Below are 26,565 nucleotides of genomic sequence, written 5' to 3' on the forward strand. Positions count from 1 at the left end.
AGTTTTAGTTTTTTTATAAAAAAAAAATCTAGCAGTATTTTAAGAAGTAAACATTTCAATTGTATTCCTTTATGGCGTTTTAGTAGATTTTGTCGATTGGTTGTTTTTGTTCTTGTGTTTTTCCCAATATGTGGTTAAAGACAGTCTTGTTAACTCATGTTGAATGTTGATAACCCTCTTTTAAATAACTGGATTGGAATTATCCAAATACGCTAAAAAATGATCACTTCTTGACATTTGTGAAATATTGGTCCATCTAACTTCCGTATTTTCCCAAGATTAGTTGAAAATAGAACTTAACAGTTTTTTTTATATGAATTCGGTATAGACGGTATTTACTGATACCTTACCAAAAAACCGATATATCGGATGTGTTGGTAAGAACGGAATGAAATATATACCATACCGAAATTTTGGTACGATATCTATTTTCTCGGTACTAAAATTTTCGATATTATATACGATTTTATTTGAAAAAATCGGTATACTGTACCGAATCAGCCCTAAGTTTAATAAAATAATTTGTGAAGATTGATGAGTATTTGTCGGTGAAATTTTTATTTTTTATCAAAATATTGAAATAACCGTTAGATTATTTCTGTTTCTTTATAATTTCCGATTATTATTATTTTTTTATTATAATTTCCGTTTTATAGAAAACTTTTAGAAAAATAAAGAAAAATTGGGGGGGGGAGGGGGGGGTTAGCCCACGTGGGTGGGCCTCCCACTCTACACCCTTTGATTGCGCGTGGAAGCACGCACTTGGCTCAGAGCTTGACTACATTGTTATGTGTTAGGCGTGGCTATTTTTAGGCGCTGACACTTGTTAAGCACTTTGAGTTAATATAATAATAATATTAATTATAATAATAATAATAATGCTCTCTTTATAAATAGAAAAGTCTTATGATTTGACTTAAAAATATTCGATATTTTAATATTATTTGAGTAAAAATATTATCATAAAATTTGATTCCTCGACCATGATTCTAATTTAATCGACAAGACAAAGACTACTAAGCAGATAAAAATAATTTTTTTAAAAAATATATATATTTAAAAAAGTCATCCAACAAAATGATGGATTAAATTTTTAAATATTAAAAAGTTCAATCATCACCGAGCATTACCATTTAGAAAATTTAGGAAAAATAATATAAAATTGTTGTGAAAAAGCAAAAATTTACGGTAAAAATTAAAAATCTCAAGCTCTCAAAATTATCACACTACACACTTTATAATATTTTTCTCTCGACTCAATTGTGATTTTCTTCACAAATGAGAGATCTATTTATAGAAAATCTTTACAAATAATCCAAAAATAAATTACATCATTACCTTCATCATCACACACAAATTTCAATATTCAACACCTAATTTTACCTAATTTTCAACATTCAAATTTTCAACATTCAATATTCAAATATTAAATATTAAAATATTAAATTTCAACACTCCCCCTTGTGATGATGATCATAATGATTGTCTTCATTACGTGTTTTTATACTGCCTCGTTAAAAACCTTACTAGGAAAAACCCATTGGGATAAAAACCATAGTAAGGGAAAAAGAGTGCAGTCACGTAAACTCCCCCTCATGTTGACACGAACAATTCTTCACAAATTTCGTAGATTGCGCATNTCAATATATTTATTCTTCTCAAGCTCCTTGGTGAATGCGAAGAATTTAGGAGGAATATGTTTAGTTCTGTCGCTTTTTATGTATCATTCTTTCATTTGAGCAACACATGCAGCATTATCTTCATATAGTATCACAAGCTTTTCGTCGAATGATAATCCGCATGAGATTTGGATATGTTGGGTCATTGATTTTAACCACACACATTCACGGCTTGCTTCATGTAGTGCAATAATCTCGGCATGATTTGATGAAGTTGTTACGAGTGTTTGTTTCTGTGAACGCCAAGAAATTGTTGTGCCTCCACGAGTAAATACATATCCAGTTTGAGAACGTGCTTTGTGTGGATCAGATAAGTATCCAGCATCGGCATAACCAATTATACTTGGATTAGCATCTTTTGAATACAAAAGTTCCAAGTATGTCGTTCATCGTAGATAACGGAATATATGTTTAATTCCGTTCCAGTGTCTCTTTGTTGGATATGTGCTAAATCTTGCCAATAAATTTACGGTGAAAGATATATCAGGCCTTGTACAATTTGTAAGATACATAAGGGCACAGATAGAACTTAAATATGGTATTTCTGAACCAATAATATCTTCATCATCTTCACATGGACGGAATGGATCTTTTTCTATGTTTAATGATCTAACAACCATTGGAGTACTTAAAGGATTTGATTTATCCATATTAGAACGTTTAAGGATATTTTCTATATAATTTTTCTGGTGAACAAATATTCCACATTCTTTTTGTTCAATTTGTAAACCCAGACAATACTTGGTTTTTCCAAGATCCTTCAATTCAAATTCTTCCTTCAAGTATGACACAGCTTCATGAATTTCATTATTCGTTCCAATGATATTTAAATCATCAACATATACAGCAATAATTACGCATCCGGATGTTGTTTTCTTAATGAAAACACAAGGACATATTGAATTATTTACATATCCCTTTTTCATCAAGTGATCATTTAGCCGATTATACCACATTCAGCCCGATTGTTTTAACCCATATAATGATCTTTGTAATTTCACAGAATAACATTCTCTGGGTTTTGAACTTTGTGCTTCAGGCATCTTAAATCTTTCAGGGATTTTCATATATATATATTACTATCAAGTGATCCATATAAGCAAGCTGTAACAAGATCCATAAGACGCATTTCTAAATTTTCAGATACCGCCAAGCTAATCAAATACCGAATCGTAATTGCATCCATCACGGGAGAATACGTTTCTTCATAATCAATTCCAGGCCTTTGAGAAAAACCTTGTGCAACAAGTCGAGCTTTATATCTTACAATTTCATTTTTTTTCATTTCGCTTTCGAATAAAAACCCATTTGTATCCAACAGATTTTACACGTTCAGGTGTAAGGACTATAGGTCAAAAAACATTACGTTTATTTAGCGAATCCAATTCAACCTGGATGTCATCTTTCCATTTTATCCAATCCTGTCGATTTTTACACTCACCAAAAGATTTTGGCTCATGATCTTCATTATCATTAATGATGTCGATTGCCACATTATAAGAAAATATATCATCAATTTCTTCTATTTCTTTTCGGTTCCATATTTTTCAAGTAATATTATAATTGATAGAGATTTCATGATTCTCGTCAGTTTGTGGTTCTGACAGAATATTTTCATCATCATGTGTTTCTTCAGGAACAACATTCTCTATTTTGTGATCATCATGTGTTTCTTCAGGAACATCATTCTATATTTTGTGATCATTGTGTTTCTCTATGAATTTTCTTTTTTGAGGATTTTTATCCTTGGAACCGACTGGCCTTCCACGCTTCAGGCGTTTTACGACATCATGACTTTATTCAATTTGTTTCTTTGGAATTTCAATTCGAGCAGGAGCATTTACAACATGTATATATGATTTAGTTACCCTTTTTGCATCTGTAAATGCATCTGGTATTTGATTTGCTATTTTTTGCAAGTGCACAATTTGCTGTACATCTTTTTCACATTGTTGTGTTCTTGGATCCAGATGTAACAATGATAATACATATCATGTAATTTTCTTTTCGGTATGTTTATTGTCTCTCCCTAACATTGGGAAGATTTCCTCATTAAAATGACAATCAGCAAAACGTGCTGTGAACACGTCGCCTGTCTGAGGTTCAAGATATCGAATGATTGATGGACTATCATAACCGATATAAATTCCAATCTTTCTTTGAGGTCTCATTTTCTTTCGTTGAGGTGGTGCAATAGGCACATACACCACACATCCAAAAATTCTCAAATGAGAAATGTCTGGTTCTTTACCAAATGCAAGCTGCAATGGTGAGTATTTATGATATGCACTTGGTCTGATGCGAATTAATGAAGCAACATGTAAAATTGCACGTCTCCATATAGAAATAGGGAGCTTTGTTTTCATAATCATTGGTCTAGCAATCATTTGCAGACGTTTAATCAATGATTCAGCCAATCTATTCTGTGTATGTACATGAGCAACATGATGCTCAACAATGATTCTCATAGACATACATTAATTATTGAAAGTCTGGGAAGTAAATTCACCAATTGGTTAATATTGAAGAATTATCAACTACCATGTTTGATTCAATGTGACTTATATGTGTATAATGCAATCCAGTAGGGAGCATTGATAGTTTTTCAATCACATATTTCTTTCCTGATTTATATGTGATAAGACATATATATTTCTCATTCCCTTCATTTATTGTTTGAGTATCATACCCATGGGAATATATATCATTAAAACTCAACAAATTTCTTTTCGATTGTGGTGAATACAAAGCATCATTGATCAAAAATTTTGTACCATTAGGTAACAAAAATTGTGCTTTACCACATCCTTTAATCAAGTCTACAGGACCTGATATTATATTCACCATTGTTTTTGTTGGTTTTAGTTCCAAGAAATATCTTTTATCTCGGAGGATAGTATGCGTTGTACCACTATCAGGTATGCAAACTTCAGCTTGGTTCATAGCATTTTCCATATTTGAACTTCAAAAAAATATGCAATGAAATAAAATTACTGACAATAAAATACAATACAATATATATTTAAAAATATAACACACTATAAAATATTATCATACGAGTACATGGAAAAATAAAATATTTTACATATTTATTCCACCAGCAAATTGATCATTATCTGAGAAATCAATCAGAAAATCTCCAGCATCAAAATGAGTTGAATCACTCAAAAGTTCACTGTGTTCAGTAAACTTGGTTTACTTTTCTTTCCCCTTGATTGATTCTTTATAAAGTTTGCAAAGGCGCTCAGGGGCTCGACAAATACGAGACCAATATCCTGGAGTACCACATCTGAAACAAGAACTTTCAAATCTTTTTGAGTGATTCTCATTAACACTCATATTCTCTTGATGTCTTTTTGGTGGATGGTTTGGGACGCTCTTTTGAGATGAGTTATAGAAATAACTATCTCGATTATTTTCAAAACCACGGCCGCGTCCACGACCACGACCACTTCCACGTCCCCGTCCCCGTCCCCGTCCACGACCACGTCCACGTCCACGTCCACGACCTCGATTTTGTCCTCGACCAAAATCTTGTCTATAACTTTGATTTTGGTTTCCAAGTTTAAATTCATTTTTGCTTACAGCATTTACTTCTGGAAATGCTGTTGATCCAGTGGGTCGGGACTGATGATTTCTCATTAATAGCTCGTTGTTCTTTTCCGCCACAAGAAGACAGACGATGAGTCCAGAATATCTCGCAAATCCACGCACTCTATATTGTTGTTGTAAAGTTATATTTGATGCGTGAAACGTGAAAAATGTTTTTTCAAGCATTTCTGATTCTGTAACCTCATGTCCACAAAATTTTAATTGCGAGATTATTCGATACATCACCGAATTGTAATCACTTACTTTCTTAAAATCTTGGAATCTCAACATATTTCATTCATCACGGGCAGTCGGAAGTATAACTTCCCTTATATGTTCAAATCTTTCTTTTAATCTTTTTCCACAGAGCCATGAGATCTTTTTAGATGAGATATTCACATTTCAAACCTTCATTAAGATGTCGGCGCAAAAATATTATAGCTTTTGCTTTTTCTTGTGATGAAGATATACCATTTTCTTTAATAGTTTCGCTTAGACCCAATGACTCAAGATGCATTTCTACATCGAGAGTCCATGGCATATAATTTTTCCCCGTAATGTCGAGTGCAACAAATTCGAGCTTTGTCAAGTTTGACATGGTGGTACTTTTTCTTCTGTTTTGGAGCTTGGAAAAATTTGGAGGACTTTTAGAACTTCGTGCTGATAACGTGTTATGAAAAAGTAAAAATTTACGATAAAAANCTAATTTTACCTAATTTTCAACATTCAAATATTCAACATTCAATATTCAAATATTCAATATTAAAATATTAAATTTCAACAAAAATAAAATATTCTTTAAAACCATATATTTTTTAAAAAAACAAAATAAACTTATCATTTTAAATCTGATTTATAAAAAAATGAAAATATAATTTATTTTATATAAAGAATTACAATTTGCCCAATAATATGTGACCTTTCCTATAGTTGAACATATTAAATCAAAGCTAATGTTGAGATCTTGACAAACTATTAGCAGATTTAGACTTAGACATGTTCATATGTAAAAAGATAAAATTGAAAACTATTTTAATTTGGAAAACATAATTGACCTATCTTTTTTTCCCCCCTGAAAAACCCTTACTTTGGATCATGAAATGGAAACAAGAAAATTGTCTTAAGGAAAACCAGAAAGTGGTCATTTCAATCTATTTTAAATCCAACTCATTTAATGAATTGCATACACCAAAGAGATAAATCTCTACCCATCCCTGCTACTTGTCGCCCCTCCATCCTATTTTTGCAGCCCTCGCGCAGCGTAACCAGCAGTTGGAGAAGTAGAGCAACAGACCATCAACCTTCTTCTTCCAGACTTAGAGTCTCTTTCGTGCAATGAATCGGAAAATTTCGAGCTCGATCGGTCCTGTTTCCAGCACCCGTGCGCGTGACATTTGATCCGATTTTAGGTAAGATTTTGGCTTCGATTCTTACTTGTTCTTGGTGGATTATTTTATATAAGTGAAGCCTTAAGTTTTCTCCTGTTGTCCAGCTTGTTTTCTCGTCGTGAACAGTATTTTCGGTGAATTTTTTGGAAAGCCACCTCCGTGAGACCACCATTGCGCATTTAATCTTTGATTCTTGTGGTATTAAGCTTGAAATTTCAGATTTTGAATCGGTTTATAGGTTGTTGAGAATTCAATTTTTAACCGCTCCAGTTTAATTTGTTTTAGTAATTGGAAATGCATTATATTGAAGTATATAACAAATTTATGTTGTAGATTCTATTGTTAGACGAGTTTAAGGTTTTGAGTCATTAGAAAGTCCTTAAAAATTATCGTGGTATTGTAAGTTTTATTTGAGGTACGCTCAAACCTATATTATTATGACGTCTATATCGGCGTGTAAAAATATCCAGTAGATGTTGTTTGTTATTATGTGCCTTGAATATTTTATCTGATGCATTCATGCATTAATTATTTTGATATAGTATATCGAGCCTTGACTCTTTTGACAACGATTTATGTTGATTCTATTAAGATATATTGAGTAATCAGAAGGACAAGTGATATAGGATTAGCCTAATCGCATTCCCGATCCTATGTGCATAGACGAGCGACGATTTGATGCTGCATTCTTGACACGAGAAACCATTGTTACTGTTGTCGATGCTATTTGTTTGGACTCTGTTTGGTATCCGTTATTTCATTGTTACTATTCATGCATCGCATAACATTGCATGTTACTTCGTGTTATTACATGTCATTGTTTATATCATAATTTTATTGGTTTGTTGTACTTGTGTCTGACCCCTGTTTTTTTTTTATGTTGTGATTGTTTTTTATGTCATAACAGGTTATTAAAGGGGATTTGATACGTCTGGTGGAGCGTCAGCGAATGATACCCATTACTTACGTCGGTTTGTATTAAAGTCCCCAGATATCTATATATATTATACTGATTTGATACTTTTTCCAGAGTGATGCCATGTTCAGCTATATTGTGAAGTTTGTATGTTTTTTTTATTTGTTTGTGGGTATGTTGTGTCTATTCCTAACCAGTGCGGCGGTAAGATATTGGTTTGGTTGACTGTGAACTTGATGCTATTTTCGAGTGTATATTGTTGTTTTGTGTTTTTGAAATTTTTGGGATGATCTATTTACGGGAAAGTCATGTCAAAATTTCTGCAAGCCCAAATGAACATTTTTTAACTCGTTTTCACCGTTTACACTAATTAATCCATGTTGTTTGATAATTAAATATTAATTAGAAGCATGAGCCCTCACATGATGTGTGACAATCGTCTCTTAAGATACATATATTTCTTTATTATGATAGCAGCACCCCAAATCATAAAAAAACAACTTTTTTAATGTTTTTTGAACTCTCTAAATCAGAGTAAAATATAGACAGATGCACCAATATGGGTTCACCTACAAGACAATGTTTTTCATTTCATGCACGAATAATTTCATTCAATTATATAAATTTTAACTAAGCATAGCGACCAGCGAGTTAACACGATGAAAATGTGTACTTTAAGTTTTTTATCTAATTTTTTTTTAATTAAGTAGGCGAACAACAACCAGTATTTTTCTAGATAAACGGACTAATCAATAATATACCAACTACGTTAACCAAATAATCAAACGGCCCATTGATTTGATTTTAACGAAAGTGAATACAATAAGGAATATAAATATGAACTTGATTGTACACAATTTCTTTTATAGATAACGTCGTTGTCTCGCGGCTAGATGGATTTCTGTCCATTTTATCTTAAAGAAAATCTTCTAGATGGATTATACCAAAATCTCTATTGGAAAGTGATTACATGATAAATAAATATTTTATTTTATACATTTTACAAAACGACAATCACATTTCCTTCGCGTATGAATCAAGAAATCTTGTAAGATTTACAAAATATTAAGGTAAATATATCCAATATTCATTCTAATATAAATGGATCCAATTATATATATTTTAATTCAAATCAATTTTCTTTCTTCAAAAAATATAATTTATGCTCATAAACAAAATTGATATAATTGAAAACTATTTTAATTATGAGCCTACAAACTTTTTAAAAGTCAAGTTGTTGAGGATTGATGAGGCCCAAATAAGGCATCCGGGCCTTCAAGCTCAGTCAGTCGACGATGGGCTGCCGTAATTCGGGTCCATATATAGGCGTACGACATTAACGAGATTCTCTACAAGTTTTTTTTTAATAAATATATAATTTTACATCAGAAACATTTATTTAGAAATCAAATCGATACAATTTATATTTTTTGATGATTTTTATTTGGACGAAGAGATTTGATTTGAAGGAGATATGAATGTGATTTGAATTTCGTTATAATTACTATTGAAATTTATTAACTAATTAAAAAGCGGATTCGAAATTCGTCATTCAGATTTATTAATCTAAACACATTTTATTTTTAAAATTTAAGAAAGATTAAAAATCATTGATTCTTCTCTAATGAAAATTTGAAATTGTTGGCTAGAAATTCGATTATCTTTGTCAATACTCTATCGGACTATATGTAGCATGCGATTTATGTCATTTGTAGACACTATTATGTGTCATATCAAATTTATTCATCCAAACACACTCTATTTTTTTAAATTTATGAAAGTGATTAAAAATCATTAATTCTCTTCTATTGAAATATTGAATTTGCAGGTTAGAAATTCGATTATCTTTGTGAACACTGTCTCGAAATATGTTATTTATGTAATTAGTAGATTATTAATTAACATGAATCTACCAATAATCATTTAAAAAAATAATAAATAAATAAATAAAACAAGAGTAGGTCTCTTGTGAGAGGGTACCACGAATCTTTATGTGTGAGACAGGTCAATTTTACTGATATTCACAATCAAAAGTAATATTTTTAGCATAAAAAGTAATAATTTTTAATGAATGACCTAAATAAGAGATCCGTCTTACAAAATACGATCCGTGAAACCGTCTCACACCCAAAAACTAGAACATGGAAATAGAAAGTATTTGGACATTTTTATCCAGTGGGCCATTGGTCCTCGCAGGCGGAGTACTCAATGCCAAGTCCGAACGAAGTGTCCCTCGTCTTCTCCACCCCAACATCTATACAATACAATCCCCCACACTCCACTCCCGATCACCAATTACTCCTCTGCCACATCCTCCTCCTCCGCCGCCATGGCTTCGCTTGTCTACCCCAAAACTCCATCGCTCTCCTCCTCGTCCTCACTCTCCTCCACCGCTCCGTTACTACGCCCCTCCATTTTCTTCCTCCGACCTAAATCCTCCTCCTCTCGCCTCCCCACCGTGCGCGCCAAGATCCGTGAGATTTTCATGCCTGCTCTCAGCTCTACAATGACCGAGGGTAAGATCGTCAGCTGGATTAAATCCGAAGGCGATACGCTCTCCAAGGGGGAATCCGTCGTCGTGGTGGAATCTGATAAAGCCGATATGGATGTGGAGACGTTCTACGATGGTATTTTGGCTGCAATTGTTGTTAATGAAGGTGAGACGGCTCCGGTTGGCTCGCCGATTGGGCTCTTGGCTGAAACAGAGGATGAAATCGCCGAAGCCAAGGCTAAAGCCGCGTCGCAGTCGACTGGACCTCCCGCCAGTTCAGCTCCAAAAGTCGAGGATTCTGCTCCCGTTCCAGTTCCTGCTTCTGCGTCAGCTCCGGCTCAGACAGTGGCTACCTACCCCACTACTCCGGGGAAGGTGGTGGCAACACCCTATGCGAAGAAATTGGCCAAACAATATAAGGTTGATATTAATAAGATTGTGGGCACGGGTCCGTTTGGTAGGATAAAGCCGGAGGATGTGGAGAAGGCTGCAGGAATTACTACCACCCCGAAGAGTAATGTGGCCGTGCCTGCTGCGGCTGCTCCTTCATCTCCGCCAAAGGCTGCAGCTAGTTTTCCGGAGATTCCTGGATCGAGTGTGGTGCCATTCACTACAATGCAAGCAGCAGTGTCGAAGAATATGGTGGAGAGTTTGAGTGTGCCCACTTTCAGGGTTGGATATCCTGTTGGTACTGATGCCCTCGACGCTCTCTATGAGAAGGTACATATTTTTATAAGAAGTCATCCTGTTGGAATTAGCATGATTAACATTGATTATTTGGAATGAGCTGGATCCCCAGTTGTTGAAGCATTTGATTTAAATTTATCATCGTAGGGAATGTGTTACAAAAATTAGAGTAAATTTAACTGAGCAATGGTGTTGTCGCATGGATTTATTGCATTCTGTATGGATGTCATATAACTTCTCATAAGAAGTGATGTCAACAATAGACATACTGAAATGGCAGTTTATTTATTGGATTATGGTATGAATTGTTGTGAATTGGGAAAGAGTTTCATATTTATGCTAAGTTGGATAGAAAACTTATGTAAGTGGAAATATGAGTTAAATATTGCACTTTTATCCACCCTGATAGGTGAAGCCGAAGGGTGTGACCATGACAGCCTTGTTAGCAAAAGCTGCAGCAATGGCGTTGGTTCAGCATCCTGTGGTGAATGCAACATGCAAAGATGGAAAAAGTTTTACATACAATACCAATATAAATATTGCAGTAGCTGTGGCGATCAATGGTGGATTGATCACCCCTGTTCTTCAGGACGCGGATAAGGTAACATAGGAGTGAAATTTGATTACCCCTGTCCTTGTTAGCCGTAGCTTAAGAGACATTGAAGTTTTTTATGATCTTGATTTGTCTTTGCTTCATGCAGTTGGATCTTTATCTGTTGTCTCAAAAATGGAAGGAGCTTGTGGAAAAGGCTCGTGCAAAGCAACTTCAGCCCCAGGAGTACAATTCAGGTACTTAAACAATAAGAGTCGTTATTGTATAGAGTAATAAGGTGATGTACGATTTTGAGATTCATGGTTGTAGAATTACTGAGTTATGAATGGTTTTTGACCTGTAGGGACATTCACATTATCAAATTTGGGTATGTTTGGAGTGGATAGATTTGATGCTATTCTCCCTCCAGGCCAGGTGAGAAATGAGAGTGTATACAGAGATAATTTTCTCCATATGATATTTATTGCATTGTTAAAAGTACTTCGGATGGTAATCAGGGGGCTATTATGGCTGTTGGCGCATCAAAACCCACGGTCACTGCCGACAAAGATGGATTCTTTAGTGTTAAAAACAAGATGCTGGTAAGTTTAAAATTTGGTATCAAAAGATGTGCTATGTGTTGTATATAATTCAGCATATCTTATTTTTATGCTGCAGCCTGCTGCTTTTCTCTGAGTGACATTGCTATTTTCTTTTCCCACATTTACGACCATTCATTTCAAATATATTACTTGCCAGTGATGTTTGACCTGGGAAATCACTTGTGCGGCTTTACCCTTTCCTGGGACATGTTTGTTAGATACCGACTTACCCAAATATTAACTGGGAAATTAGTTTTTGAGGAGGTAGATCACCAATTCTGTGATGCTGTAAAAACTGTTGTGAAAATTTTAAGCACGTTCGATCTGTAGAACATAAATTGCCTATATTAAGTAAGACAATGACCTCTATTCCTGCACCCAGGACCTCATTAGATATAGAAATTTGGTACCTCAGCCTTTATCATAGACAAGAAATGGGTAATGATTGTAGAGAAATCTGCCGTTCTAGTAGGTTTTTATGTTGGAAATTGAATAAAAGAACTTCTGCCTAACTCGAAAGAACCACCTTGTCAAGCTGTAAGACATCTCTGTATTATTTACCATTTGAAAATATCAGCTTTCCAATAGAAGTGGTGGTATGTAATATTTTTTCTGGTATACAATGTTAAATGATTCGTACCTTTTTCAGGTGAATGTGACTGCTGATCACAGAATCATCTATGGTGCTGACTTGGCTGCTTTCCTTCAATTATTCTCAAAGATCGTTGAGAACCCAGAAAGCTTAACGATGTAGAACACGGTTTAATTTGTAGAGACGTGTCAAAGAGGTATTTTAATGAACCAGATGCGGCTATTTAGAGCTCAACACTGATTTTTTATTTTTATTTTTTCTATTTCATTGTGTTCTTTCTTTTAGATTTTATACTGTGGAGCAATAACGAATTTTGAAACAAAGCATATATAACTTTTGTTGAATTATTCTCATTTCGAATACAATTCAGGGCATTAACATTGTATGTGACTTTTATCTTTATTCTCACACGCACCTCAAATCCAAATTCTGCTAGAATAAGGCTGAGCTTGGCTTTAGAATGCTTCCTGTAAAAAAATAATGTGTTCGACTGTGCTTTTCTTTTGAAAAAGTACTTGAATATTTTTCAATGCAATCCAGAACCAAGTAAGTTCAAAACTTGGATTTTATGCTTTTACTTTACTTCTCTTTTTAATATTAAAATAAAATATATTTTTTCATTCTTATATTGCAGTTTCTATTTTTTTTATATATAAAAAAGAGTGGATCTCATGTGAGACCGTCTCACGGATCTTAATCTGTGAAACGGGTCAACCTTACCCATATTCACAATAAAACATAATACTCTTAGCATAAAAAGTAATACTTTTTCAAAGATGACCCAAATAAGAGATCCGTCTCACAAATACGACCCGTGAGACCGTCTCACACAAGTGTTTGTCTATAAAAAAAAAAAAAAAAAAAACACATAAAAAATCTCTGCTAAAAAAATTAAGTAATTTTATGTCCAAATTATTATTATGAAAAGACTTATTTATTTAAATTAAAAGTTGTTTATAAATAACAATTTGACGTATAGTGATGGGTCCATCAATAAGATAAGAATAATTTTTTATTATTGGATGATTCGTTAAATAAATATTTATCTTTGGATGTATTTTTAGAACATAGTCTGCACCAAATTATCCGCTTCCTTCTGCATAAATATTTGTGATGAATTTAACTCTGAAAATAATATTATCTTACTTCATATTTTCAAATAGGATGTTTGAATTAGACAAGATAATAGTTCCACCAAATAAGTAAATAAAATAACATTCTCATTCTTATTTAAAAGATCAACTAAATCATATCAAATTGCTTTTTTAAAAAAATCATTGAATCTGATTTTATTTTATTGCAAAATATGTTTCCACGTGTTTTATTCGAAATTCGTTAACTTTTTATTTTTTAACAGACACATTTCCAACTTTTGATAAAGTTAATTTAAAGTGAAAGTGACGCAAAATTGAATAAGTTTGTATTTGAATAGATAGATTTCAAGTTCATGAATTTCCAATATATTTTTGTATTTTTTTATAAAAAAAAATAATAACATACATTTTAAATTCATCATTTAAATATTTATATAATATTTTATGTTAATGAATATAGATTTCAAGTTCATCTAATAACATATATGTTTAAAATTCATTAAATTTTACATGTCTAATATGTAAATAAATAATTTATAAATTTAAGATTTTTATTATTATTAATAATAATAAAATATAATTGAATTCAAAATGATTAATGAAAACTAAAGTAATTTGTAATGGAAAACGTGCACATTTTTTGGGATTGCGACTTAAGTTCAATTTGCTTGAAGGTATAACTTGAAATTGGTAAATTTCTTCGACTTCAATAAAAATCAACTAGTATTTGTAAACTCTTTTTCGGTAAAAATGATCGAGACTGATTTGGTAAACGTATAATCGTCACCAAAATTTTATTATCCGCCCGCCCAGTTTCTAAGCTAAACCAACTGTCCGAACTCTAACAAGAACGTCATTAGCCAATAATATGTTGTATTTCACAAGAAATATAGAACTAAAAACTCAGTATGGAGCAACAAATTAACACATTTAAAATGGAATGGAGAAACATCTCACACGTGTGTAAATACAGTAGAACGGGAGAAAATTGATTTAAAGACAATATACTTGATTTGGGGATATTTTCATCTGATTAGGACTTACACCGGGTCAGTTTCCTTTAGCTTCCGTTTGGATTTAAAAATAATAATAATTTCTTTTAAAAAATGATTTTTAAGTTGGCTTTAAAATATTTATTTTAAATAAAAGTTTTGTTATTTTTGTGTTTGGATTAAATAAGATTTTTTTAAAACTTTTTAGAAAAGTTCCAAATTACAGTTTTTTGGAAAAGTTCTAATTTCAGTTTAATTAAGTGATTTTAGAAACACTAAAAAGATCATCCAAAATCATATCAAATTATAAAGTAAATTTTTTAAAAAATTTTACTTTTAAGCAAAACACTTTAAAATTCAAACACATTCTTTTTTTGATCCACAATTATTTTTTTATTAAAATACTAAAAATATGTTTGACAAAACTTATAAACAATAAAAATAAAAATTACAAACTTATAAATTGTTAAAATAAATTATTTCACACATATAAGATATTTTGAATAAAATTGAATTACACTATTTTTTTAAAAAAATCTTATTTTAATATTTCATTTTTCTAAAATATCTTCTAAAAATTCAACTTTATCCTTACTTTGTAAATTTCCACTTTATCACTTTTTTCTATCGAATTTAAAATTACTTTTGTTATATATATTTTTATCAATTATGAAAATCAAAATCATTAAATTTTATTGAATANACTTATAAATTTTTAAAATAATTTATAATATATAAAAATAAGCTATAAAATAAAACTATAAGATAGTAAAAAAGTATAAACTATATTAAATAAATTTAATCAAACATCTTTGTTTTTTGGAATTATAACTGTTTCTAAGTAAATTAATACAAAAAGTAGAAACAAATGTTTCTTTGTCACTGGCTCTCTGAAATAATAAAGAGTGAAAAAAAACACAACTCTTTTTTTCTCCCATAACATAACTTGAAATGAAAATTAAGTAAAAAATTTATATCAACAAATATTCTTTGCCTACATATTTCCAATCTATTGGGCCGGTAACGTTTCGGGTCTCCACAAAAAGTCACCCGACCCGAAGCCCATATCGGAATAGTCAAACAACCCGTCAATGGCTACAAATCCAATATCACCGAAGTTGAATTTTTCCGTTTGAACGAACCCATATCCGTCCGAATCATAACCCGGGATCTCCGATTCGAACCCCCAGAAATCGGCTCCCAGCTCAGATTTCTGCGCCGTATCCGGAGACGAAGTTGTGGTCGGCGGAAGGCCTAGATCGTCGTCAGAAGCCTCCAACAAATACCCGAGCTCCGGCCGAGACTCGTCGGAACCGGAAACCAGATCCACCACCTCCACCCCCACCTCGTCTCCGCCGTCGGAAGCAATCTCCTTCTCGAAGCTCTTCATGAACAAGTCCAGATCCGAACTCGCGGTACTAAACTCAGCCTCGTCATCGTCTTCATCCAAACTATCCAGAAGATTCTCCCTCAGCCTCTTCACCTCCGGTGAGTCGACAACAGACCCGGGATCCACCGACTCATCCCGAGATCTCTTCTTACCCTTCAAATCCTCCATTAACAGGTAAGATATGCTTCTCAAAGGACAAGAAATTGCAACATATGGCAATATAATTTCTAGAGAGAAGATTGGTGTGCTCCGACGAATAGAAATGAGGTGAAATTTATAGGAGGGAACACACAAAAACAGTAATGATACTTTTCAAATATTCAATTTTTTTCCAAAGTAAATTAATTAAATCATGCCAAGTCAAATTATCGTGCTTTTTGCCAATTAAAGTTATCAAATATTAATTTAAATTAAAGTATTCGAAAATTGACAAGATCGATTATTATATATATATAAATTAAATTAAATTGAAGAAAAAGATTGCATGCCTTAACCGCCCTTTTTTCTGGTGGAATATATTAATCGATATTCATTTAAATTAAATGATATAATAATAAACAAATGAAATATAAAATGGGGAAAAAAGTGATGTTGACGTATTTGAGTCGATTCGATGGGGCCAAAGCGGCGGGCAAATGTAGACGGTGGCTGCTGTGTTTTTCATTGACGTGGCTGCTCATATTCTTTGTGTTTCATATTATTTCTTTATTACTAATAATAATAATAATAATAAATAAATAAATATATACGTCCCTTCTGGAATATTGTGCAGCGTGATTAATTGGATTTGAATTTCGAGTTGGAGTCCGGGTGTGGTGGGGTCCACATTGGATCGAATTTTCCTTCCCCGTTGTTTGTTTGTTGGGTTTGGAGTTTAGGTGCGTGGACATTAATTTCACATCTGCCGTCTGCACCGCTTAACTTATTAACCCTTTTCTTCACGTCTTTTGGTTTAAAAAAAAAAAAAATAAATAATTAAGAATATGTGAGTCATACGGTACCCTTCGGATAAGGTATGACTGTGTGTGTAGATTAATCGAGTGGGTTCCAAAAACATTCTAATTTAACATTGGGGGAGAGTAATATTGATAATTAATTGAGTACGTATCTTGTAAGACGGTTTTAGAATTTTTATGATATTCAGAATAAAAAGTAATATTTTTTTATGTATAATCAAAATAAAATATCTGTCTCACAAAATACGATCCGTGATACCGTCTCACACAAGTTTTTGCTTAATTAATTAGACAAAATTGTAAATTGGAGTGTGATTAACAAATTATGGTGTGTAAACAACACTCTCCAATCATAATAATCATATTAGTTCCATTAAAAAAATTTATTGTAAAACACCTTAAATTTTAATATGATCTCTAAATTTTGTATCACATTATTTTTATTTCCCTATAATTTTTTTAACATTCAAATCATAATAAAACGTAGTCAAGTCATGTTAAACATCTACCCAAGGATCCATTGTCATTTTATTTGATCAACGAAATTAATATTAATATTTTATATTGTATTTGAGAATATTTAATTAAAATAATTTATAATAACTGATATTGGCAGCGGGTGTCTCCGGTGTAGAATGTGACTTTCAATCTTTTTCTTTTGTGGAGAGTTGGAAAATTGATTGGCAGCCGGCAAGAAAACCCCATATAGCGTCCATATCATCAACTACATACTAAATGCCTTGCAAATCAATCAAATTGCTTGGTAGATAGAGTTTATTTGTGTATATATTTTATACAAAATTTATGTATAATTTGTGGTCTTGTTATTTGGATTATTTAGGTTTTTTTTTTTTAGAAAAAATGGATTATGTTCGTCTCGAGCAAAATTTCGATAATAGCTTGAAAAATAACTTGATCGATATTTTTTTAAAAAAAAAAAAACTAAGAATCTCAATCGTATTTGAATACGCTCAAAGGAATGTTGTTTTTCACGATTTCCAAATCAAAATACAATTGATTGCTTAAACCTTTTCTATTTATTATTTTATGAGTGATGTTAGATGTACATCGATATTTGTATATCAATTTATATAATACAAAAAATTCAATTTTTCAAAATCTCACTATACATTGAATAAAAAATCTCGTGATATAATATTAAAATGATTTTAAATATAGTTATAACTATATATTTGTTATACTGTTAGCATTATTCTTATTTCATAATACCTAACCAGTACACGGAATCTTCGCAATCCCCACCTGTTTATATTGATTATATAAAAGCCATCATCCCCCACAACTTTCGACCTCTAATTTCTGATTTTAAGGTGCTTATATATGTTTTATTTTTTTAATGCTATAATTCATCTATTATTGAGATCAATGCCATGAAAAATATCTGATCACTAATATTTTCTTTTGAAACTTCAAGCACATTTTAAAAGTAGTAAAATATCTATTTTTTCACTAGATTTTGTTTACTTGTAGAGTTATAGTGAAACATGTTGTAGATTAAATTTGCAATTTTTTTTTGTTATTCCTGTTTTTAGGTAGTCGATTGTTAAACCACAATTTTTTAAAAAAACTTTATCATATTGAACTAAGATTATCTTTTTTTTTTTTTGACGGTGAAAACACTTCTAATTTATTAAAAAAGAGAAATGTCCTTGATTACAAGATTAATCAGCTAAAAAAGAAAATTTACACACTCCCAAACAAAATGGGAATGAGACTAACAAGCAAAAGAGACAATGACGTGAGCAACACAATTTTCAGAACGGGGCTTTCTTGAGGAGCCAGAATTCGTTTGATATCCAGTGCTAGAGTTCTGACATAACTAAGGTTCTCTTCTACCCCCAGACTGCTTGCACGGCGAGAAGACCGTCTGAGTAGATATATGAAGTCGAAAATTATGTGTACTAGAAATGTAACTAAGATGATCTTTTATCAGTGTCTTTTGTTTTCATTTTGAGAATATATATGTAAATATAATAATGATTATTATTTTGTACATTTGTATCAATTACTATATTTTCATTCAAAAGATTTTTTTGGTAATTAATTATTTTCAAAAAAAAAAATTATTTTCTCCCCGCTAGCTTATTTTTTGGCCATCCCTACCACTGACATCCATATCCCATATAAATTGCAAAATTAAAGATGACATCGAATAGGTTTGAAATTTGATTTTATAACCATATATCTATAACTGGCACACATAAGTTAGAGGGTATTTGATCAAATTTATTTAAAACGGTTTAAAATATCTTTCATATTTCCAATTGTTTTAGCAATTTATAACATCCGGGGTCTTATTTTAACAATAAGTTGTTAAAGTGATTTGATGAACTTATTTTATACAACTTAAAAATGTTAATACGTCTGGTATTATAAGATCTTTTTATTGTCAAAATTACTAAAAAAATAATACTACAAGTTAATTTAAATAGTCATATTTATATGAAAATAAGTTTATAATTTTCATATTTTATAATTTTATATTTACAAAAAAATTACATTCTTTGGAGAAAATAATATTTTATATTTTTTAATGTGTGTAAATAAAATATTGATTAAAAATTGTAGTTAATAATTTACTAGATAAAATATTAACATTTTTGTTTTTTATATATTCACAAAAAATAGAACAAAAATGTATTTTAAATTTGACTAAAAAAACAAAATGATAAAGTGGAGATTTAAGAAGTGATGATAAAATGAAGAATTAAAAAGATATATAAGATATTTTAGAGAAGTCAAATATAAAAAAAAAAATTTTTAAAAAAAGATGGGGTAACCCAACTTTTTTTAAAACAGCATATAAGCTGTCAAACAACTTATTTTGACCGCTTATAAAATATTTGAAACTTTTTCTTACCAAACAAATTACTTATTTTTTTAGAGCTTATAAGTTCCATCAAACACCTTTTTAATTAAAAAATCGCAAAAAATTTTAGACTAATTAATTTTAAAGAAGAATTTTATTATTAGACCTAATGTTTTTGTTGATCCAACCGGTCTATCTTGTAAAATGATTTAAACAGTCGGACCCTTCAACCGGAGATCCAACCGAAAAACTATTATACTATATAAAATAATTATATAATATAGTACAAAGGATATGTTAAATTTTAAAAATCTTAGATANTATAAGAAATAATTTTTGAAAAGTGAAATTTAAGAAAATAATCAAAATCTAAAAAAAAAATTAAAAATGATGAATCAGTCAGAACTATTTTTAAACTGTTCACTGGTTCTTGACCGGTTTTTACTGTTTTTGAGTAGTTTGATCGTAAAAACAATTTTAGAGTAGGTCCGGACCGGAACAATGGTCGGTTCTCGGTAAACCGGTTGAATTCGTCGGTCCGATCCGGTTAAAAAACAATGGTTACACCCAATAGCTTATATATGAGAAGGTATTCATGTTGATTAATCAAGAAATTATATGTTTTGACAATCAAATAATTAAATAGGTTGGCACTAGCCCAAATTGTAATAAATCGGATTCAGAGTACGAATCATTTCCGTATATACTTGTTTTTAATTACTAGGGTATTTATTAAACATAATTTAGGCAAATCAAATTAATTGATATTTATTATTAAACTTAATATAGACAAATCAAATTAATTGGTTGAGTGTATTTATTGAATAATTTCTAATTGATCTAAAATGGTATTGAAATTTAACAAATCAACTTGGACGACAGAGATTAATTGATAATTAAATCAAATTCAAGAAAACAAACACAATACACAATAGTACCAAACTCGACTATATGAGATGTGTTCTAACTTAATCGTCTATTCAAAGTCTTGCATAATTACGGTTAAATTTCCTAAACTATTTATTAACATATTTCTAGAATTAATAAATCTATTTTTATTTAGATGTCCAAAATTTTCTATTTGCATTTAATTACATAAAAAACACATTGAGATTTATGGAATATTAGTTTTTACATAACACCACAAACTGATACTGAATACTAATTCTAGTCGGTTTAATCATGTGTTGATTGATATTGTGATGATAATTTTAATCCCTAGCCTTTTTCAAGATAAACAAAAAAATACAAATAATCGACTATATTACTGACAAGAAATAATAAACAGATATCAATCAATAATTAGATAAAAGAAATGAATAAGTTCAATGAATCAAAAATAAATATTAAACGCAATCTCTTCTCGGTCCTATTGTGATCTTAGCCAAAAATAAAATACTCAGTGAATGGTGTGAATCTCGCTTGAAAAAAGATGTTTTCCTTCCTCTCTTCCAAACCTAGTCGCCAATATGAAGTGTCAAAAGTGATTCTTCAGTTCTCGAGCCTTTGTATTTATATTCTCTCAAAAAACCCTAAAATATATTTGAAAGGAATATCTTATTCGTAATCAATTAAATATTTTATTTTGCATTTTTAGAGTAATTTTGAATTAACTTGATCATTCGATAAGATTTGTTTCCCTAGATATAAATAAGAATGATCAAGATTTGTTTCCCTAGATATAAATAATCTTATTAAGATGAGAATTATTCAATATAATTTGAGAACTTATCAATAAGATAATATGCTAGCTTTGAATAGAGTTTCATACCATTTAAACTCTTGTTTTCCTTGTTTATAGGTGGAGATGATATATGGAAATTTGGGTCAAGAAGATATANGTTGCTGATTGATGTTGCCAACACTCAAAAGAACAACACTTACGCAAAGTGTTGGTCGAAGAGTGTTTCTCGTTTGTTTTAAGCAATACATGTTTATACATCTAGTTTTAGTATTGGTTTATTTTGATGTGTTTTAATTCATTGGAGTGTCAAAGAATTTAGGTTTGTTATCTTTAACTAGTATTGTCTTGTGTAAACAATTTACATATTTTCTAGTGAATTTTTGCCCTGAGGCATTGCACAAGTATTTGTACTTGTACATAATTTAAATCCAGTGTTTATTCATTAAAGTTTACGTGTGTGTTTAAAAATAAATTTCCGCTGCATGTTGTGCGCTCGTGTTGACAACACCAGAGCAAAACATTAACTTCTGATACACACAATATATTTATTTCATGTACGTTTATGATGCAATTGTTCCTTTCAATATTAAAATAGAGTCCTAATATATTTGAATGAAAGAAAATCAAGTTTCAGTAAGTAAGGTTACAAAAATATGATTTTTCCTTTATTTTTGTGCATGTGCAGGGCAAACCACGCTTTAAGGGACGCAAGCGTGGGTGCGTGTACGCTAGCAGCAGACTTTTTTCTTCAGTTTCCTAGTGACACAAGCTCGAAGGCACACGAGCGTGGGTGTGCGTGGTAAGGGCAAAACTTTGTTCTTTAGTTTCTTGATGGCCGAAGCTCGAAGGCACGCAAGAGTGGGTGTGCAAGTGGTAGTGACAAAATTTCTCAACTTCATAAATTTTTAATCCATTATTAAAGCACATATATGTGGGTTCTTTCATGTTCTTTAACTCAACTTTGACCATTATTTATCCATATTTTTCAGCATTTCTCGAGGTCTTTGCTTATGTGGTATCCATTTGTTGACATTTTCATCGTTTCTCTTCATCTTTTCGAACTTTCGTCGACACTACCTGACAAATATAATTCAAATGAATAATCTTAAAAGTGGGATGCCCACATACCATATAAAACACAAAAAAGACCTGAAATCATGTAATGCAAAACGACAACAAATTTTGTGCTCATCAACAACTATTCTGTAAAAATATTTTAAGGGTTGAAAAGGTGCATTTGTCACAAGGTTCTATAGTTTATATAAAACCAGGAAGTTTATATCTAAACCCCTACTATTCCATGTTTTCAAACTTTGAAAACCAACAATGTTCAATATGTATGCTCAGCCCCGGAGGCGTCTAAATTGATGGGCCGGGGTACGTTTATTTAAAACCAAGTGGTCGCACGTTCAACTCTTTTACAACACCTTTTTGGACACCTTTGTTACACAATACTTGTCTATTGTGGTTTATCTAGTTGATGCAGTTTGTAGATTATTACATTTAGCTCGATTATTTATGTTGTGTCCATTAATTGAGAGCAGCTGCAGGATCTCGTTACAATGATAAAAAAAAAATTTAACAAAATATGTATGTTCATTTATATATTTCCTAGTAGTTATAGTTTAATAATAATATTGTACATATCTTAATATGTGTGTTATTGCTGCAGTATTGGAGTGTTTTTTTTTTTTTTTTTGAAATAAATCACACATATCCATTAAATCATCTCCAAAGAGTAAGTCAATACAATATTCATAAAAATGATGAAAACAGACAATTAAACCATTCCCCAATAGCATCATTCTTAATAGCTTCCGTTGCTAGATGATGAGCTGCTTTGTTCGACGCTCTTCTCGCATGTCGAAGTGATATGAAATCCGAAGATTCCAAGCAAGATCTGATTTCCGTAATGATCCACCCATCTGGGCCACGATCTTCACCAGGTTTGGTTACTACCTGAATCGCCTGGATTGAATCTGAAAAAATGCAAACATTCTTGAAACTATTACGTCGACAAAAGTCCATTCCTTCTCGAATAGCCATCAATTCCGCCCCCTTCACTGAACTCGAAGGTCTAATAAAGCAAGCCTTTGTTCCCACTACTCCCCCAATCGAATTCCGTAAAACCACCCCAACACTGAATTTATCCTGAGTTCACAACAACCAGCATCAACATCCAATCGCAATTGATTTGGTAACGGTGGATGCCACACATGGTCTGTAGCCAAAGATCCATCCAACTGTGAATACCTATCCAATGTACTCGAGCGTCGATATACATCCAACAATGCAACTGCCCAATCAATTCTCAACTCTTTTTGTAGTCCAGTAATGGAGTTATTAATCTTACATACCTCATACCACATGGCCCATGACATCATCACAAATAATTCAAAATCTTCTTTCAACAACTCTTTCGACAAAACCAAACCACAATCTACAAAAGGAGCCAACCGAAGTTTACCCAAGATTTGCCAAAAGTTTGTCTCTCTCCAAATATGATGCACACATGAGCAAAATAGTAAACAGTGACTAGTATTAAATACTTTTGAATAATCTAAATATTGAATCTATTTCCTTGATCCCATTATCTGCTTTACTTTTTAACCCCCAAATATTTCCATTACCGTCAAATGCGTACGGTTTGCTTCCACCTATCCGTTTCGTAATTCCACATACGAGAAACGTGATATTTACGACAAATCATCAACCAAGAGTCTATTAAATTAAATATATTTGAAATCCAGTATGATTTTTATTAAATTGCAAGCGGCATGGATCTTAAAGTCCTCTCGATTTAGTTTATCCACACGATTATGTTGTACTCTTTGAAAGTAATGATATTCAAACGGCTCGATCCAAATGCACCATTTGATATTTTATAATTTAATACTTATTGCAATTATTGTTATTTTTCTTTTAGAAAAATAAATAGGTTTTTTGTAAGACGGTCTCACTTATTTATATATGTGAAACTAAAGTTAAACAATGTCTGTATTTAAAGTAAAAAGTAATAATTTTGACATAAAATATAATATTTTTTGATGAGTCGAGTCTATCTCACAAAATTAATATATGAGACATTGTCGTAGAATTTTTTGTGTAAAAAATTTAGATACAAAGATATAAATTTATTAAATTTCCAGTGAAACCATTAACTCATCAATCATGCAAATGTGTAATGTATTTGGACTAGTAGAATTTGATAATGACTCCTTTCCATACAAAAACACGTTGCGTAGGGGGGCATATGAAGGTTGACATATTCACATTATATATAATAGACGCACACACACATGGCAACCACTTTTATTTCAAATGGATTTAATTTCTTTTTTTTATTTATTTAAAAAAAGTGGAGGGTTCATGATCAAACTTCTATTTTTATAATTAATTTTTAGATAAAGATTATCATGAAATGATGAGATCAAAATAAAAACCCAACGAAAGTTATATGAATAAACAGTCATTTATTTTTCAAATATATAAGTTATACAAAAAATATTGAGAATAAATGAAATATTATCTTGAAATTTATCATTAGAGATAGGTTGGACCGATTACCCAAATTAACAAAAAATATATATATATTGCGGTTTTTTTTTTGGATTGGTTTAGATCGAATCCAATTCCGCTAATCCGAACCGGATATTGAGATTTTCGGATCGGATTGTTTTACACTCCTAGAAGGTGTAGTATTTGGATCAATTCGTAGGTCTTCCTTGTATATATATGAATCATTTATTTCCTTATTTATTTTGATTTGTTTGTTTCAAAGTTGTTTATGATATGAAGTCAAGAATGGATTCCCACCACAACTTGATGTTATAGACTACCTGAAATTATATGGAGTCGAGCAATTTGGCAGTGATGGATCAATATGCACTCATTTTCTCTTATTGGTCTCTCTATAATTGTTTTTTTTTCCCACTTCAAATCAAAGTTCCACACCATTTACAGATTTCAATTTTTTTTCTTAAATATTAAAATAACAATCAAAATATAGTATAAATAAATTAATAATATAAAGTATAAATTCTAAATGATATATTGTTATTATTCTTAAATAGCATAAAAAGTGAAACGAAATATTATGTAACGGGATAGCACCGAATTTTCCATAAAATCCCTTTTTATGAGCTTGGAATTAAACTGTAATTTTTAAAAACTATATTAAATCAATTGTACATTTTTCTACTTATATAATATGCGCCGCATAATTTAAAGTTATGTTCGGCATTCTGTGAATTGTGTTGCTCATGCCATTGTCTCTTTTGCTTGTTCGTCTCATTCTCCTTTTGTTTGGGAGTGTGAAAATTTTTTCTTTTTGGCTGATTAATCTTGTAATCAAGGACATTTCTCTTTTTCAGTAAATTACAAGAGTTTTCACTATAAAAAAAAAAATTTGCACCTCATAATTTTTGCCTTCCTCTCTAACATAAATAATTTTGCTTCTTTGGGTAAACTAATTAATTCTTGAGTAGGTCTCTTGTGAGAAGGTCCACGAATCTTTATCTGTGAGACGGACCAATCCTATCGATATTCACAATAAAAATTAATACTCTTAGCATAAAAATAATAATTTTTCATGGATGACTCAAATAAGAGATCTATCTCACAACATACGACCTATGAGACCGTTTCACACTAGTTTTTGCCTTAATTCTTTCGTCCAAAGCCTAAACAGAAGAGTGAGGTTGAGACAAAGAGCATAACAAACCATAATTTTGTTATATTTGGACGAATGGATTTGAGACGATTCGATTCGGTATGACAGTTGATTCATATTTGAAGTAAAAGAGTTTGATATCTTTTTATTGATCAAGTATAACTTTTTATTTCAATTCAAATCAACACTCCAACCTAGTCATTTTAAATCGATGAAAGATTTGAATCATATTACAAATTCAAATCCCTCGGTTCCAATTTGAAGAAATTATGAAAATATACATTTTTTTAAAGAAATTAATTAAATATATTTATATGACATTGATGTCCGCAGTGATCCAATTACAAACTTAAGCCTAACATGAGCCCATATCCAAAAAAATGGGTTCGGGTCCATATCTAATTGGCTTGCCTTCCTCTGCTGGCCATTATATTTAGGACTAGATTTTAGAATTTCATTAGCTATTCAT

General features: G+C 31.3%; 2 protein-coding genes across 2 annotated transcripts; one reads left to right on the plus strand and one right to left on the minus strand.

Moving 5' to 3' along the window:
- The first annotated feature begins 9,702 nt into the window (after positions 1-9,702).
- Positions 9,703-12,863, plus strand: LOC140979743 (dihydrolipoyllysine-residue acetyltransferase component 4 of pyruvate dehydrogenase complex, chloroplastic-like). The gene is made up of 6 exons (XM_073445297.1): positions 9,703-10,785; positions 11,162-11,353; positions 11,454-11,541; positions 11,649-11,719; positions 11,803-11,886; positions 12,536-12,863. The coding sequence occupies exons 1-6, from the start codon at positions 9,904-9,906 to the stop codon at positions 12,638-12,640; spliced, it is 1,422 nt and encodes a 473-aa protein (XP_073301398.1). The 5' UTR covers positions 9,703-9,903; the 3' UTR covers positions 12,641-12,863.
- A 2,478-nt stretch (positions 12,864-15,341) lies between these two features.
- LOC140979221 (uncharacterized) lies at positions 15,342-16,202 on the minus strand. Its single transcript, XM_073444545.1, has one exon. The coding sequence runs from the start codon at positions 16,120-16,122 to the stop codon at positions 15,574-15,576; it is 549 nt and encodes a 182-aa protein (XP_073300646.1). The 5' UTR covers positions 16,123-16,202; the 3' UTR covers positions 15,342-15,573.
- Between the last annotated feature and the right edge of the window lie 10,363 nt (positions 16,203-26,565).

This window comes from Primulina huaijiensis, chromosome 6 (genome assembly GCF_012295235.1).
Source record: "Primulina huaijiensis isolate GDHJ02 chromosome 6, ASM1229523v2, whole genome shotgun sequence".
Classification (NCBI taxonomy): Eukaryota; Viridiplantae; Streptophyta; class Magnoliopsida; order Lamiales; family Gesneriaceae; genus Primulina; species Primulina huaijiensis.